The 16,647-nt window shown below is 50.3% G+C and overlaps 1 protein-coding gene across 1 annotated transcript in view; it reads left to right on the forward strand.

Moving 5' to 3' along the window:
- The window catches only part of TTLL8 (tubulin tyrosine ligase like 8), a 41,233-nt gene extending 25,163 nt beyond the window's left edge, over positions 1-16,070 (forward strand). Inside the window, exons 10-13 of the mRNA XM_060164732.1 lie at positions 10,595-10,743; positions 12,678-12,918; positions 14,911-15,346; positions 15,816-16,070. Coding sequence (XP_060020715.1) covers positions 10,595-10,743; positions 12,678-12,918; positions 14,911-15,346; positions 15,816-16,070 — 1,081 coding nt within the window. The remainder of the gene's footprint in view (positions 1-10,594; positions 10,744-12,677; positions 12,919-14,910; positions 15,347-15,815) is intronic.
- Positions 16,071-16,647: the final 577 nt, after the last annotated feature.

Raw genomic sequence — 16,647 nt, forward strand, 5'->3', positions numbered from 1 at the left:
GAGGATACAAGTCTGCATATGTGCTCGCTGTGTAGCCACCGCCCAGATCAAGATAAAGGACACTCCCCGCCCCCCAGCCCCCCAGTAACCCTTCCCAGGCAGGACCCCACCGAGGTCACACCTCCTCTGACTCCCGCCACCTCCACCAATGTTGCTGTGGAATTTCATATTCACGGAATCGTACAGGCCGGGCTGTCTCGTTTGTGACTCTTCTGCTCAACACAAGACCTGTGAGATTTATCCAAGTCGGTGCAGAAGCTCATTCTTTTCTGTTGCTGTGCGGAATCCCATCCTTTCAATAGACCGCAGAGCCCTTACTCCTTCTGCTGTGGGTGGGCAGGTGGGATACCAGCAGTCTTAACCCATTCCCAAAGTGGCTGTGCACCTCCATAAGCCAGCCGTGATACGCGTCCACGCGCCCCACTCCCCGCGCCGCGGACAGCCCTCGGCACTGTCACACTTTTTCATTTTCCCTTCCTCGTCGTCTCATCGCGGTCTTAGTTTGCGTTTCTCTGATGACCGATGGTGATGAACATACTTTCATATGCTTACTGGCCATTTGGCTATGTTCTCTCGTGAAGTGCTTATTCAAATCTTTTGATCATTAAAGAGAAAGAGGTTGGTTCTCTGTTTATAAAGTTGGTTTCTAAGAGTTCTCGACATTTTCGTCACCAAGTCCTTTGTTGGAGAGGTGCATTAAGCCTACCTTCTCCCGGTGCATGACTTGTCTTTTTACCTTTCAGTGGAATTTCTTGATGAGGTCCACTGTTTTCATTTTTTCCCTATTATGGTAGGTTGAGTGCTGGTTAAGAAATCTTTGACTCTTCGAGGTCATGAAGATGTTCCCCTATGATTTCTTCTACATGTTTTACTGTTTTTCTGTTCACTTTTAGCTTTTCATGATTAATTAATCTTAACTTTTGTGTAAGATAAGAGATAAAGATCAAGGTTCTTTTTTGTATAGAGATTTTCACTGTGAATAAAAAATAAACATGAATTTTGGCGGAACTTCCTTTCAGCCCTGATCAGCACTGATCTGTTTTGGTAACTGTTTCATTTACACTTGAATACGACGTGTATCTGCATTGCTAGGTGGTATGTTATTAAAAGTGTCAATTAAGTCAAGTTAGTGATTCAAATCTATATTCTTACTGATTATTTCGCCTGCGTGTTCTCTGAGATACTGAGAGAGCTTAGTTAAAATCTCCAACTGTATTTGAGGTATTAATAGACGTAAAGAGGGTATTTCATAACAAAAGAATCCAATCAAAGGAATCAAAGCAATCTGGACTTAGATGTAGTGAATACCGCATCAGAATATATAAAACAATCACAGAATTAAGAAGAGAAATAGAAATGCAACTGATTTTTGCGTGGTGACTTTGTATTCTGCTACTTTGCTGAATTCATTTATTAGCTGTTCAGTTTTTGGGAAGAGATTGAGAAGGACTTGTATTAGTTCTTCTTTAAATGTTTGGTAGATTTCACCAGGAAAGCCATCACGTCTAGGGCATTTCTTTGTTGGGAGGGTTCTGATTACTGATTCAAGCCCCTTAGTTGCTATAGGTCTATTCATATTTTCTGTGTCCTCATGATTTAGTCTTGGTAGGTTTTGTGTTTCTGGAAATTTGTGTATTTCATCTAAGTTATCCAGTTTATTGGTGTACAGCTGTCCATAGTACTCTCTTATAATCTTTTTATTTTTGTAAAATCAGTAGTAATGTCCCTAATATCATTTTTGATTTTAGTAACTTGAGTTTTCTCTGTTTTCTCCTTAGTCCATCTAGCTAAACGTTCATCTACTTTGTTGATCTTTTCAATGAACCAACTTTTGGTTTTATTCATTTTCTCTATTGTTTTTCTATTTTGATTAATTCTGCTCTAATCTTTATTATTTCCTTCCTCCTGCTAGCTTTGGGTTTAGTTTGTTCTTCTTTTTCTAGTTTCTTAAGCTGTAAAGTTAGGTTATTGGTTTGAGATTTTTCTCATTTTTTAATGTAAGCCTTTATAGCTCTACATTTTCCCCTTGGTACTGTTTTCATTACATCCCATAAGTTTTGACATGTTGTGTTTTAATTTTCATTTATCTCTAAGTATTTTCTTTTTTCTTTAAATTTTATTTATTTAGTTAGTTAGTTTTGGCTGCACTGGGTCTTCGTTGCGGTGCACAGGCTTCTCATTGCGGTGGCCTGTCTTGTCACGTAGCCGGGGCTCTAGGCGCACGGGCTTCAGTAGTTGTGGACACGGGCTCAGTAGTTGTGGCTCTCAGGCTCCAGAACGCAGGCTCAGTAGTTGTGGCACATGGGCTTAGTTGCTCCATGGCATGTGGGAATCTTCCCAGACCAGGGCTTGAACCCATGTCCCCTGTAATGGCAGGTGGATTCTTATCCACTGTGCCACCAGGGAAGTTCCTATCTCTAAGTATTTTCTAATTTCCCTTGTGGTGTCTACTTTTATCCATTGGTTGTTTAAGAAAGTATTGTTGAATTTCCACAGATTTGTGAATTTTCCAGTTGTACTTCTGTCATTGATTTCTAACTTCATCTCGTTGTGATCAGAGAGGATACTTTGTATGATATCTATCTTTTAGAACCTATTAAGAGTTAATTTGTGGCCTAACTTATGGTCTATCTTGGAGAATGTCTCATGTGCACTTAAGAACGATGTGTATGTTGTTGTTGGGTTGAGTGTTCTGTGTGTTTCTGTTAGATTTAGTTGATTTACTGTGTTAAGTCATCTATTTCCTTATCTTCCGTCTTGCTCTTTTATTCATTATTGAGAGTGTAGGGTATTGAAGTCTCCAGTTATTGTAGAACTCTCTGTTTCTCCCTTCAATTCTGTCAGTTTCTACTTCATGTACTTTGATGGTCTGTCATTAGATGCATAACTTTTTATAATCGTTATGTCTTCTTGCTGAAGAAGATGTAACCTTTATTAATATATTATGTCCTTCTTTATCTCTGGTAACCTGTTCGACTGCAAATCTATTTTGTCTGATATTAGTATAGCCACATCTCCTCTCTTTAGTTACTGTTTGCATGGAATATCTTTTCCATCCTTTTACTTTCAGTCTATTTGTGTCTTAGATCTAAAGTGAGTCTCTTCTAGACAGCATATGGTTGGATCATGTGTTTTAAATTCATTCTGCAGATCTATGTCTTTTGATTGGAGAGTTTAGTCCACTTACATTAAAAATAATAACTGATAAGAAGGGACTTCTTTTTTTTACAGCTAAATTTTTTAAAATAAATTTATTTTATTTTTGGCTGTGTTGGGTCTTCGTTGCTGCGTGGGTTTTCTCTAGTTATGGCGAGCTGGAAACTCTGGAAATCAGGTTCTCCTCCTTCTCCAGGGCTTGCTGTTTCATGTTATTGTTTCTGTTTATTGTTTTTGGTTTTTTGATTTCTGTAGTCTGTCTCTGTGCCTGAGGTGTAAATTTAAGGTCTTCTTAGGTCTTTTCTATGCCTTTCTCTGGGCATGCACAGTCACTTTCTAATTTTCCCTTTATATGCAGTTGTTTTAAAATGTCCTAGTCTTTTAATGTCTGGCTCTCCAAAAGGGAAGAAGAATAAAATTAAGGGGAGGGAAGGGTGCTGGCCCTTTAAATCTCCTGGAAGGCTCTTCAGCTGGAGGGGGTGGGGCTTATAACACTGTGGGAGGAGGTCCAGCAATAATGGCGGCCTGTCTTATTTGTCTGTACCTCTATCATCAGGAGGAGCAATCAGTGATCAGAGAGAGCACAGATCCCCAATGTCTGGAGGACAGGGTCCTTTCTTTCCCCGCCCTGGCGCCTGCAAGCTGTGTGCACGCTGCCCCAGAGCCCATGCACAGCTGCCTGCCACAGGGGTGGGAGACGCGGAGCTGCCACGGTAATAAGAACTGGTACTGACCAAAATTAACTTCGATTTACTGTCTAAGGCTTCCCTCGGAGGTTGCACACCTTTAGTAGACCCCAGAGTTCCAAAACAGTTGCATCAGATTCTGCCAGTGCAATTGTTGTCTAGGTGGGGAGACAGATTCCTGGTGCTTCCTATTCTGCCATCTTCCCAGAATCCTCCCTTCTACACATGTTTTAATTACATGTGAGGTATTTATTATTGCTTTAAATAGTCAGCAATTTTATATTTTCCTACGTATTAACCTTTTTAAGGGACCTTCATTCATTTCTGCAGTTTCATTATTATTTTCTTTCATCCTAAAAAACATCTTTCAGTATTTCTTCTAGTGACAATCTGTTGGTTAAGAACTCTCTGATTATTTTGTCTGAAGAAGTAGAATTTTACATTTTTTTAAAAGTTAAGCAGTTTTTAAAATTAATTAATTAATTTTTTGGCCACATTGGGTCTTCACTGCTGCGCGGGCTTTCTCTAGTTGAGGTGAGCAGGGGCTACTCTTCGTTGCGGTGCGTGGGCTTTTCATCGTGGTGGCTTCTCTTCTTGTGGAGCAAGGGCTCTAGGTGTGTGGGCTTCAGTAGTTGTGGCACGTGGGGTCAGTAGTTGTGGCAAACGGGCTTAGTTGCTCCATGCCATGTGGAATCTTCCTGGACCAGGGCTTGAACCTGTGTCCCTTGCATTGGCAGGTGGATTCTTAACCACTGTGCCACCAGGGAAGTCCTTACATTCACTTTTTAAAAAAATATTTATTTATGGCTATGTTGGGTCTTCGTTTCTGTGCAAGGGCTTTCTCTAGTTGTGGCAAGCAGGGGCCACTCTTCATCGTGGTGCGCAGGCCTCTCACTATCTCGGCCTCTCTTGTTGCAGAGCACAGGCTCCAGATGCACAGGCTCAGTAGTTGTGGCTCATGGGCCCAGTTGCTCCGCGACATGTGGGATCTTCCCAGACCAGGGCTCGAACCTGTGTCCCCTGCATTGGCAGGCAGATTCTCAACCACTGCGCCACCAGGGAAGCCCCCTTACATTCATTTTTTAAAGATATTTTCACCTGAATAAAATTCTAGCTTTGCAGAGGTTTTTGTTGCTTTTGCATTTTAATATATTGTTCTATCATCTTCTGGCTTTCATAATTTTTATTTACAAATCGTCTGTAGTATTGTTTGTGTTCTTTGAAGGTAGTGTCTTTTTATCTGGGTGCTTTAAGATCTTCTTTTTATCTTTGGTTCTCGGCAGTTTTGTTACAATGCTTTTAGGAGCAGTTTTCTTTGTATTTATCTGGCTTTGGGTTTGTGGGACTTATTTTATCTGTTAGTTGGAGCTTCCCATCAAATTTGGAAAATTCTTGGCCATTAATTTTTCCGGTATTGCCTCTGCCCCATTCTTCCTCTAACTCTGTCTGGATTCCAATTACACATATGTTAGACTGTGTCCCACATGTCTCTTACACTGGTCTCATCTCTCATCATCATGACAGTCTTTCTAATATCTTTGAGTCTAATTCTAAACTATATATTCTCTTCCACTGACCTTGCTATCTTTTACCTAGTAATAGTACTGTACATTTTTAATTACTGTATATTTATGATTTAATTCATGGTAGAAATAGTCCATTCCCTTTACTCCCTTTTCCAGAAATTTTCTATTTATTCTCACGTATGAATCCTTCTAGATCCATTGCCCTGGTAACTAGTGCAGTTTGTCATCTTTTCATGTCTATTAGCCATGTGGATATGCTCTTTTGTGAATTCACTGTTCAAGTTTCTTGCCCATCCTTCTATTGTCTCCCATTCTGTGGCTTTTTTTCATTCTCTTCAAGATGTGTTTTGATAGAGTGAAAATCTTTAGTCATAATAGAGTCCAATTATCTTAGTTTCTCTTCATGATTGATGTTTTATAATACTATTCAAAGAGTCCCTGCTGTTTCCAAGTCATGAATTTATACTCCTATGTTTTCTTCTAAAATATTCATTATTTTACCTTTCATATATTTTTACACATGCCCTTTTGGAGTTGATTTTTGTGTATGGGGTTAGGTAGGTATCAAGATGTATTTTTCCATATGAATATTGGAAATGACTTATAATTTATTGAAAAGTATTTCTTTTCCCACTGTACGGCCTTGTCATAAATCAGAGTAGCATTAACGTAGCTGAAATGGAACTAACCCTTCGATCAGCAAACAGACTGGCGTACTCACAGCAGGGCAGTCTTTGCCACCATAAATCTTCGTAATCATACAGGAGGAATCCAATTGTTTCCACTTCTTCCATATACATTTATTGAGTTATAATTTGAATGCCATAGACTCCATTAATTGTAAATGTACAATTCAATGATTTTTGGTAAATTCACAAAGTTGTATAAAACCACAATCCAGTATTAGGACATGTCCATCACCCCATAAAATTCCCTTGTTCCCATCTTCAGTCACTCTTTGTTCAGAACCCCCGTCCTCTCCAGCCACTAATCTTTTTCTGTCTCTGTGGGTTGTATTTTCTGGTTTTTAATAATACTGAGTCTTCCAATCCATAGATATAGAATGCTTCTCCACTTGTTTAGGACTTCTAAAATGTGTATCAACAATGTTTTATAGTTTTCAGAGTTCAAAATTTATACTTCTCTTGCTAAATGTATTCCTGTATGTTTTATTATTTTTAATACTATTATGAATGGAATTAATTTCTTAATTTTAATTTTAGGATTTTTGTTGGTAGCATATAGGAATGCAATTGATTTTTGTATATTGATCTTGTAACTGTGAATTTTTGCTGAACTCATTTATTAGTTCTAATAGTTTGCAGTGTGTGTGTGTGTGTGTGTGTGTGTGTGTGTGTGTGTGTGTGTGTGTGTGTGTTCCTTAGAATTTTCTACATACAGGATATGTCATTGTAGAAAACAATTTTATTTCGTCATTTCCAGTCTTGAGTTCCAGGGACTCAAGGTCGGTCTAACATCCAAAAGTTGATCAGTGGCATATTCTACAACCTTAAAAGGAAGGAAGTTCCGTCAAATGCTACAACGTGGATGGACCTTGAGAACATTATAATGTGCGAAATAAGCAAGACACAAAAAGATAAATAATGTATGATTCCACTCATATGAGGTACTCAGAGTCATCAAAATTACAGAGACAGAAAGTAGAATGGTGGTTGCCAGGGGCTAGGAGTTAATGGGTACAGAGTTTCAGTTTACAAGATGATGGTGGTGATATTTGCACAACGTGAGTGTACTTAATGCCACTAAACTGTACACTTAGAAATATTTAAGGTAGTAAATTTAATGTTATGTGTATTTTACCACAATAAGATTTTCGGAAAAAAAAGTAAATTGGTAAATTTCATCGTGTTTACAGAATAAAGAAGAAAAACTGTATGAGCGTCTCAGTAGATGCAAAACACTGATGGAATTCAATGTGTCCATGTTAAGTTTTGTTGCTGTTTTTAGCAAACTAGGAAAAGAAAGAAACCTCCTTAATTTGATAAAGTTTATCTACAAAAATCCTAAAGCTAATATATTTCTTAATGGTCATGAACTGAAAGTGTTCCCCTAGAAATCAGAATGAAACAAAAATTCCCACTATCATGACATCTAGTCAGTATTGACTGAACAATCTGTTGAGTTTAATAGTACAAGAAAAAGAAAGAAAAGGCAAAAAATCAGAAAGGAAGACATAAAACTCTTTACTTACTGATGACCTAATTGTGCACATAGAAAATTTTAACAATCATAAAGAAAGTATCATAATTAAGTCAGTTTAGCAAGATCACTAGGTACCAGGTCAATATACAAAAGCCCGCTGTATTTCTGTGTACTGTAACAATCACAAAATGAAATTTACAATAACATCAAAAACCTACAAATATCCAGAAAAAATATAACAAAATACAAGGAAAACCCTAAACTGAAAATTATAAAATTATACAGAGAAATTAAAGACCCAATAAGTGTGTGTGTGTGTTGTGTGTATGTGTGTGTACGTGTGTGTGTATAAAACCACATTCATGAATTAGAAGACTCAGTGGTATAGAGATGTTTGTTTTTCCCAAACTAATCTATAGATTCATTGTAATCCCCATCAAAATCCATGCAAGGGTGCTTCTCTGGTGGCGCAGTGGTTGAGAGTCTGCCTGCCGATGCAGGGGACATGGGTTCGTGCACCGGTCCGGGAAGATCCCACATGCCGTGGAGTGGCTGGGCCCGTGAGCCATGGCCGCTGAGCCTGCGCGTCCGGAGCCTGTGCTCCGCAAAGGGAGAGGCCACAACAGTGAGAGGCCCGCGTACCGCAAAAAAAAAAAAGAAAAATTTCTTAAATAGTTCTCTAAGAGCACTAATCATAATTTAAAAGTTGATAAATTGTACTTTATTGACATTAAGAACTCTGTTTATAAAAAAACACTACAAAGAGAATGAAAAGACAAGCCACAAACTGGAGGAACATATTTACAACACGTATATCCAACAGAGGTCTCGGATCTAGGATGTTTAAAGGACGCCCATAAATCAGTAAGAGAAACAATCCCATTGGAAATGTCACATAAGAAGACAGCAAACGGCCAATCAGCACATGAAGAGACACTTAGCATCACTGAATTCATAATTCAAGGGTGAATTAAAACCACAGAGACGCCACTGCACACCCACAAGAACGGCTGAAAGGTCAGCCGAGATGTGGAGCGGCCGGAGCCTAAATCTGCTGGGGGGGGGCGGCGGGGGTGTCTGGAAATGGGTGTAGCCTGTCTAGAAAAGCCTCAGGCATTTCGTATAAATTGAGGCATCTACATACCCTACGACCCAGCTCTGCCGTGCTTGGGGCGTTTGTCCAAGAGAAATGAAAACACATCTGCAGAGGGTCTTCATTCGTAATCTGGAAACCACCAGCGGTGTGAAGAACTTGCTGCTGATGCCTGCAGCACCACACGTGGCTCTCCACGTCGTTCTGTTGACTGAACGAGCCCCGGTGTGAAGCTGGAGGCGTCCACACAGGGGCGGGGAGGACAGGGCAGAGGCAGAGGTGTCTGGCCGACGTGGTCTCCAGGGCAGCATTTTGAGGGGTTGGAAGTGTTTGCATCTGGACCCGGGTGGCACCTGCAAGTGCGAGAATGGGCAGCTCTCCCCGCAGGGCTGTGCCTTGGCTCGAAGTCCCAGGCGTAACCAGTGGGTGGCAGCAGCAGACCCCGCAAGGGCTGCGGCGGCACCTTCCGAGCTAGGGATCTCGTTAGGGAGCCGGAGGGCGGTTAGCTCGGTCTGTCCCCGTTCCTTCCTTGTTGAGGCGCCCGGGGTCCCCACGCGTGGTGTGCGTGTCGTCAGGACCAGAAGGGCAGATGCTGTGTCCCTTTCTTGTCATCAGCATCTGGGGGGACAGTGCTTGTTCTCTGGCGATTATGAGGGTGTCTGGGACAGGGAGCTTGGCCAGGCCTTCGCCTTAGGCTGGGGTCCCGCCTCCTCCCGTCCGTCCTCTAACCCCCAGGGGGAAGCGACTGTTTTCCTATTGTGATGCACAAACTCACAGGGGACTCCATCCTGCCCGGATGCCGCTGCAAGGGCTTGGACACCCTGGGGAGACAGTGGGGACCCTTCCCTGGGGGAAGATCAACCCCTGTCTTCTTCCTGAGCCCAAGTCGAGATTGCATTTGCTGTTATCCTGGGCAGCTCTGCCCCTGGCCATCAGGCTGGGCTCTCGGGGACCTGCCTCATTTCTCACGGCATCCGGGCCGGTCTCTGCTGCCGGGCGGGAGGGTTACAGACAGCTCGGGACTCACACCTGCTTCCGCCAGGTCCTGTCTTCTCCCTGGGGTCAGGTAGAGCGTGTGCACCACCAAGGTGGGCCAGGGGGCTCCGGGGGCTCCCCTTCTGTGTGTCCTGTTAGAACCAGGGGGCGTGGCCCCGTCTGACTCGTCACCCACGTTCCCTGCACCAAAGGGGGCTCCTGCTTTCTCACGCCCCAAACTCTGCTCCTCGGTATGGGGCCTCTCCCCCACCATAGGGGACCCCACTCATCGCTACTCCCTCCCTGTTGCCCCCCCTTCCCAGCAGGGTGGGCACAACATTGTGCACAGACGTCCGTGTCCCAGAAGGCTTTTTCCCCACGCCAGGGCCATCCCCGCAGTTGGTGGCCTCGGGGCCCAGCGCAGTGTCCTCTGCTGCAGTCCACCCTCGCGTGGGGTTGCGATGCGGCCCGGGCGGGGGTGGGGCTCCTGGTCCCAGGCTTCAGGGACGCACCAGCATCGAGCTCTGAACGCACGCAGACAGCTGTGCCGTCTGCCTCCCTTATTCCCTTAAGTTACGGTGGCTTCCCGGGGCGGCCCCATGGCTGCCGTGACCGTGTGGCCACCAGCCACTCTGGCAGCCGAGCCCACGGGACACTAAGCTGGCGTCCAGCCCGCGTCAGCTGCAGGACCCTGGGTGCTGCCGGCGTGGGCAGCTCGGCTTTCCCACACGGGCCTGCAAGGGCCACCCTGACGTGGGTCCGGCACAAGAACCCTGGCCTTCATGTCCCGGCACCTTTTCTGGGCCCAGGCACAGCGCCCCGGGGTGTCCTCAAATCGGGGTCCCCACCACCCTACAGGCCACGTTCCCGGGCACCCGTCGGGCAGGCAGGAGGATGCTCTGAGCCTGCCCCTCGCCCTTTCCTCGGGAGGCCACCTGCTGGCGCCTGGGCACCGCCCTCAGAGCCTCACGGGCTTTCTGGATCTTGCTTTGTAGCGGCGAGGCGTTCATCTCCAATTCCAGAAATTACTTTTCGCAGTGCCAAGCTCTGCTGAAGAAAATCACCTCTGTGAACCCTCAGACGGAGATCGACGGGCTTCGGAACATCTGGATCGTAAAGCCCGCGGCCAAGTCCCGGGGACGAGGTGAGTCCCAAGCCGGGCGCCCTGCGGGGACAGCCAGCCGTGGCAGCGGGGGGACTGGGCGCCAGGCTCCCTGGGGGGCTCAGGACTCGCGGGTCCCGGGGAGCGGGCATCCCAGTGACCCTGGTGTTCATGGCTGCTCTTCCCAATTTTGCTAAGTAATTAGGATTCATTAGGAAGTTCCGTCTCTAGTCCTCAGGTAGACTGTCTGTAGTTTTCTTCCCGTATTTGCTTTGCTCGCCAGCTGCTGCAATGGAGCAAGGACTCCGCATCCAGCAGCAGTGGGGGCCTGGGCCCAGGGCGGTTATAAAAGCCCCAGAGGCACTGGCCTCTTGCAGGCGCATCCTGAGTGCCCTGTGAGCTCTGTCCCGGGACCCCGGTTTTCTACTTCTCCTTGCGTCACGGCTGTGACCGTGCCCTTTTCTTTATTCCTAATGGTGAATACTGTGGGTTCTTCATTTAAAAACAGGATTTCAGGGTGATTTTCCGATCTTAGGAGTGTTTCCAAAGAACCAACTTTTGGTTGCATTTGTTCAATTTTCCTGTTCGCGCTTGGTGCTCACTGAAATGCTAAGCTTATTTATTCCCAAACATCCTTGTGCAACAGTAGAAGCTTTCAGGCTATGGAAATGTCCTCAGAATACAGCCTTCCCTGCATCCTCCTGTTTATGTTATATGATGTTCTCTTTTTCCTGAGTATCTAAATGGACCTTACCTTTCGTTTGCATTTTCTATTTGCCCCTTGAGTTATTTGAGGGGTTTTACTGTTGCTGTAAATTCATAAGTGGTTACTTTTTATGAGATTTTTAAAAAAGCTTTATTAATTTGTGAATATCCTGCATTCAGGCTGTCCTGAAACGTTCTCTTTCCCGAGCTTCTGCCTGCTCTCAGCAAGCACCCTCCTGGGCCGGGCCCGTGTTCCCCCCCGGGCTCTCTCCTGAGCCCAGACCTTCCACCCGCTGCCGACACTGCATCCCCGGGGACGCTCCACAGACACCTCAAACCCACCTGTTCATAACCGAGTGCACGCCATTGTGCCTGGTCACTGGCTATGCTCCCACCGCCTGACCCCCAACCCAGTGCCCCCGTCTGCTCTTGGCCCAGGGGCTTGCAGCTTCCTCCTGGACTTTGGTCTCAAGATGGCAAGGTCTCCACTTGCTGTAACTGAAGAGCGGGGTCCTGTGTTCTGTGAGGAAAGCTCCCTCGCGTCCCGCGCTGTCACTGCCCCTGGGCCTCACAAGGGGCACCCGCCCCCCGTGCCGGCCAGGAGAGCCAGGCCGCCCCACATCTCGGCCTCTCCTCACGCTTGTCCAAGGCAGGTTGGCAGGGAGGATGGCGAGTCCCCCCACCGTCTTGTGACACAGTTCAGGCTTCCGGGGTGTCACGGCAGAGAAAGAGAGGGCTGGGGAGGGGGTCTGTCGGTGACATTAAATGCCGCAGCCCAGGGAAATGCACGTCACTTTGGCTCACGTGTCACTGGTCACCACCAGTCACACGGCTTAACTTTGGGGCATGCAAACCCTCCTGCAAAGTGGAGGGGTGCAGACGTGGGGAAGAGCTGTGCACCCCATCCCCGCCCTGTTCACCCCCACTTGTCCAGTCGCCCTGGGTGTGAGGCCTCACCAGCCCTTGGAGCCTGTGGAGCAGCCCATCACCCCGCCTGCTGCTTTCCTGAGGCTGAAGGGCCCGCCCTGCTTCCCTGCTCCCCCCGACTCGGGCCAGTGCCCAGCTCGCTGGCTGCCTCCTCACGGGGCCTCTGTCCCCATCCCCGACCTTCCCATTCTCAGTCCTCTCTGAAGCCCCTTGTGGTGGGCGAGCGTGGCGGCTGCCCTGGCTGTGGCCTCGACCCCGAGGGCAGAGCGTTTCCTGCGCAGCCCCCCAGCGCAGGACCGCAGGCGTTGTTCTGGGGCTGGGGGCTGAGCGGTGGCCTCTTGCAGACATAGTGTGCCTGAACCACGTGGAGGAGATCCTGGAGCTGGCTACAGACCCACCGCCCGCCAAGGGCAACAAGTGGGTGGTGCAGAAGTACATCGAGTCGCCGCTGCTCATCTACGACACCAAGTTTGACATCCGGCAGTGGTTCCTGGTCACCGACTGGAACCCGCTGACCATCTGGTTCTACAAGGAGAGCTACCTGCGCTTTTCGACACAGCGCTTCTCCCTGGACAATCTGGACAGGTCAGTGGGGGTCAGCTAGCTGCCATAGAGGGTGGGCTCCCACCAGCACCTGGAGCGCGAGGCAGGTCTTGTGTGCCCGGTGGGGTGCTGTGTCGTGCTCGGGCCTGGGGAGGCTACTCGACCTCCCTCTGCAAGGGGCGGGCCCAGGCCCCATGCCCATCAGAGCCAGTGCCTTGCGCCCCCATGGGGTGTGCGTCTTCTCCAGAAAATCCTGAAAGCACCGTCTGCCATGTGCTCGTGGGCACCAGGCACCCTCTGCGGTGGGTGCCGCTGCCCCTCCGCTGGGAAGGCTGAGTGGCCGGCCGTGCCCCTCCGCTGACCACACGGGCCGGGCTCGGGGTGCAGCTCTGCTTGCTCTCTCGGTCCCCTCAGCATGTGGAGGGAGGGGACAGGTAGGCCTCCTTGGGGAGGCTCCTGGGGACCAGCCCCTCAAATCCTGCAGTAGACCCTGCAGGGCCTTCGCTTTGTGAGCGCCCAGAGCCCTGGGTGGGGATCCTGCAGGCGGGGAAGCTGCTGGAGTGTCTGGGGAGGTGGGGGGCGGCTCCCCGACGAGGCAGAGTGTGGGACGTGAGGGTGGCCTGAGGGGTCCTCTGAGGATGACCTCAGCCGTGCGGGGTTAGGAGGGGTGAAGACGATGAGAGCGGTACCCGATACAGGGTGCAGGGGGTGCCGGGCAGCAGCTCAGACCTGCAGGAGTGGGTGCCCTGGGGTGGGTGAACCCAGCCCCAGCAGGGTCCCAGAGCGGGCAGGCCGGTGGGTGTCAGGACGAGGGCCCACCGGCGAAGTCGCGGGGACGTGGCGTCCTCTTGAGAGGACGGCTGCCACCTCTCTTCCAGATGGAGGGCCTCCGTGGCTCTGTTTTGTGACCACACGCGGGTGCCCGGCCGGGTGCCTAGACATCTTGGCGGGGGCCACAGGGGAGCCCGTCAGTATCACGAGGACTGAAGGTTGCTTCACAGAGACCTTGAGGGGGTCCACTGTGCTCAAGCTGGGGGCTGTGACCACACCTGGGGTCACACCTGGCAGGTGACACCTGGAGTTACACCTGGCAGGAGCAGGCAGCTGGGACAAGTGGTCCCGGCCGGCAGCTCAAGGAGCACCTTTGTTCCCACCAGGCCAGGGGGGCCTGGAGGAGGGGTCCTGGGCTGACTGGGCAGTGAGAAGCCCACGGAGCCCCTTCCAGCCTGCCCGGCCCTGCCAAGCTGGGAGCTGAGTGCCTGGCAGGTCTCTTACCCTCTCTGAGCCATTTCTCCGTCCGGGACCATAACCCTCTCCCCAGGCTGACAGGAGATTCTCTGACATTGTTTCTGAACTGTGTCGGCTCCCTAACAGCACTGTTTGCAGCTTCCAAAACTCTTCCGTATGCCTGTATCTTGTTTCTTGTAACTGTCTCACGGGAGTACAGCTCTCTCATGGTCACAGGTGCGGTCTCACCACCCAGAACAAGATGGCAAATCCCCAGGCCCAGGGACACGTTTAAATGAAAATGACTTTGAACAGGACCCACGTATTTTATAATCTCCTAGTAGATGCTATTCAATTTAAATCCCGTTTAGAACAATGCCAGCGTATAAACGAATTAATTGAAAATTTCAGTTAGCGAATCCTTCTAGCCCTGGGGGGCTCCGGCTCTCCTCCAGGGACAAGTGGGGAAACGGGCTCAGAGGGTGGTACCTGCTGGAGGCCCCTAGTTGGTGGCCCCGGGCTGGCTGGCTTCTGCCCTGCCCTCCCCGCCCCACCCCATGGTGGTCCCAGGCGGGACAGCAGGGCTGTCCTGAGGTTGCCTAGGAGGATTAGGAGAACGGGGAACCCATCAGAACCCCTCCCGCAGCGGCGCTGTGCCGGGGTCACGGCCCACGGGGCCAGGGGCTCGTGGGCGGATCCTCGGGGCGGGGTCTGGGCGGGGCCTCAGGGTGGGGTCCCAGGCGCCCGCTGGGAGGAGAGGAGCCTGCGCACCCGCCCCCCGACCCTGACGGCGGCCTTGCCTCGCAGCGCCATCCACCTGTGCAACAACTCCATCCAGAAGCACCTGAAGAATGACAAGGACCGGAGCCCCCTGCTGCCGGATCACAACATGTGGACCAGCACCGAGTTCCAGGAGTACCTGCAGAAGAGGGGCCGCGGGGCCGTGTGGGGCAGCGTCATCTACCCGTCCATGAAGAGGGCCGTCACCAACACCATGAAGGTGGCGCAGGACCACGTAGACCCGCGGAAGAACAGCTTCGAGCTGTACGGCGCCGACTTCATCCTCGGCTGCGACTTCAAGCCCTGGCTCATCGAGATCAACTCTAGCCCCACCATGCACGCGTCCACGCCGGTCACGGCTCGGCTCTGCGCGCAGGTGCAGGAGGACACCATCAAGGTGGTGGTGGACCGCAAGGTCGACCGAAACTGTGACGTCGGCAACTTCGAGCTGCTGTGGAGACAGGTGAGGGGGGCGGGGTGTCCCTCTCCTGCCGGCCGCCTCGGGGCGGCCCCTCCCCACGCCCGGGGCGCCGTGCCCAGCTGGCCTCTGCCATCCAGCTTCCAGTCTCTCCTCCCCAGCCAACCCCAACTCTGTGGCCACCTGGCAGGGGGTCCTCTGGCTGGGCTGGCGGGATGTCCGTGGCCCCCAGGCCCCTCTAGGCTGTTCCTTTTCTGACCTGCAGTGTCCTCCGTCCTCCTGGGGTGAAGATCCAGCCTCCCTTCAGGGGTCTTTCCAGGGGCCTGCTCCCCCAAGGAGCCCTCCTGCAGGCCAGGCAGCAAAACCCTGCAACCTGGCGCCCCTGGTGGGGGGACCCAGTGGGCAGCCCAGCCGTCGGGAAGTGTGGCCGGGGCTTCTCCCTGAGGCCTTACGCCTGACCGGCAGGCCAGGAAAGAGCCAGCCAGCACCCCTCACCTCATCCTTCCCTCCCCAGCCTGCAGTGGAGCTGCCCCCCTTCCCGGGGTCCGACCTCTTCGTGGAAGGGGTGGGTGTGTGGAAAGCCAAGAAGCAGATGACGCCCATCTCCAACTTTGACTTTGCATCTCCGCTCTTGGACATTCATCCACCAGGGGAGAGGTGCCCCCCGGCCATGCCACACCTGGCTCCGGGGCCACCACGAATGGCTCTCCAGCAAGACTTGAAACTGAAAGACGAAAAGGTGCTTCCTTGCACCTTGCCTGTGCCCTAAAAGAGGCTGGCGGAGAGAAGTGCGAAAGTAAAGTGCGGCCACAGGGAGTTTTGGGAAGATAGAGCCCCCCACCTGTACCTTTCAGCACCTAGACAATAAGGCCCTGAGCTCTGCTCTCGCCAGGGCCGAATCAGACAAACACTTGGATCCAAACTTATTAAATGTGCACCCACTGCGTCCCTTCTTCCGAGCGTGAAGACAGTGGAGAGCGCTCAGTTTCAGCTGCCCAGACCATCAGGTAACAGCGCCGTGCCCGTGTCCGTCTGAGCCCCGGGTCTGCTTGGGGCTACCTGCTCTGCGTCCTCCAGGGCAGGCCGGGGCCTCTGGTCCAGCCTGAGCTCAGAGCAGGGTTCAGGGCGCCCTGGCCCCGTCCTGGTCCCGGCCAGTTGTTGGGAGAGTGGGGGGTCCTGCAGCAGGACCAGGTGGGTAACAGCCTTCGTCTGTCTCCCCTGTGGGGTGTGGCGCCAATGGGGCGTCGAGTTTGAGGTTTGCATAGGCGCCAAGTGCCGCGGACGGGAGGGGCCGGCAATCACTGGGCCCGGCCCTCGCGCTGTTTTCCGCAGCTTCTGTTGGAGCG

The sequence above is a fragment of the Lagenorhynchus albirostris genome, chromosome 11 (assembly GCF_949774975.1).
Source record: "Lagenorhynchus albirostris chromosome 11, mLagAlb1.1, whole genome shotgun sequence".
In the NCBI taxonomy this organism is placed as follows: Eukaryota; Metazoa; Chordata; class Mammalia; order Artiodactyla; family Delphinidae; genus Lagenorhynchus; species Lagenorhynchus albirostris.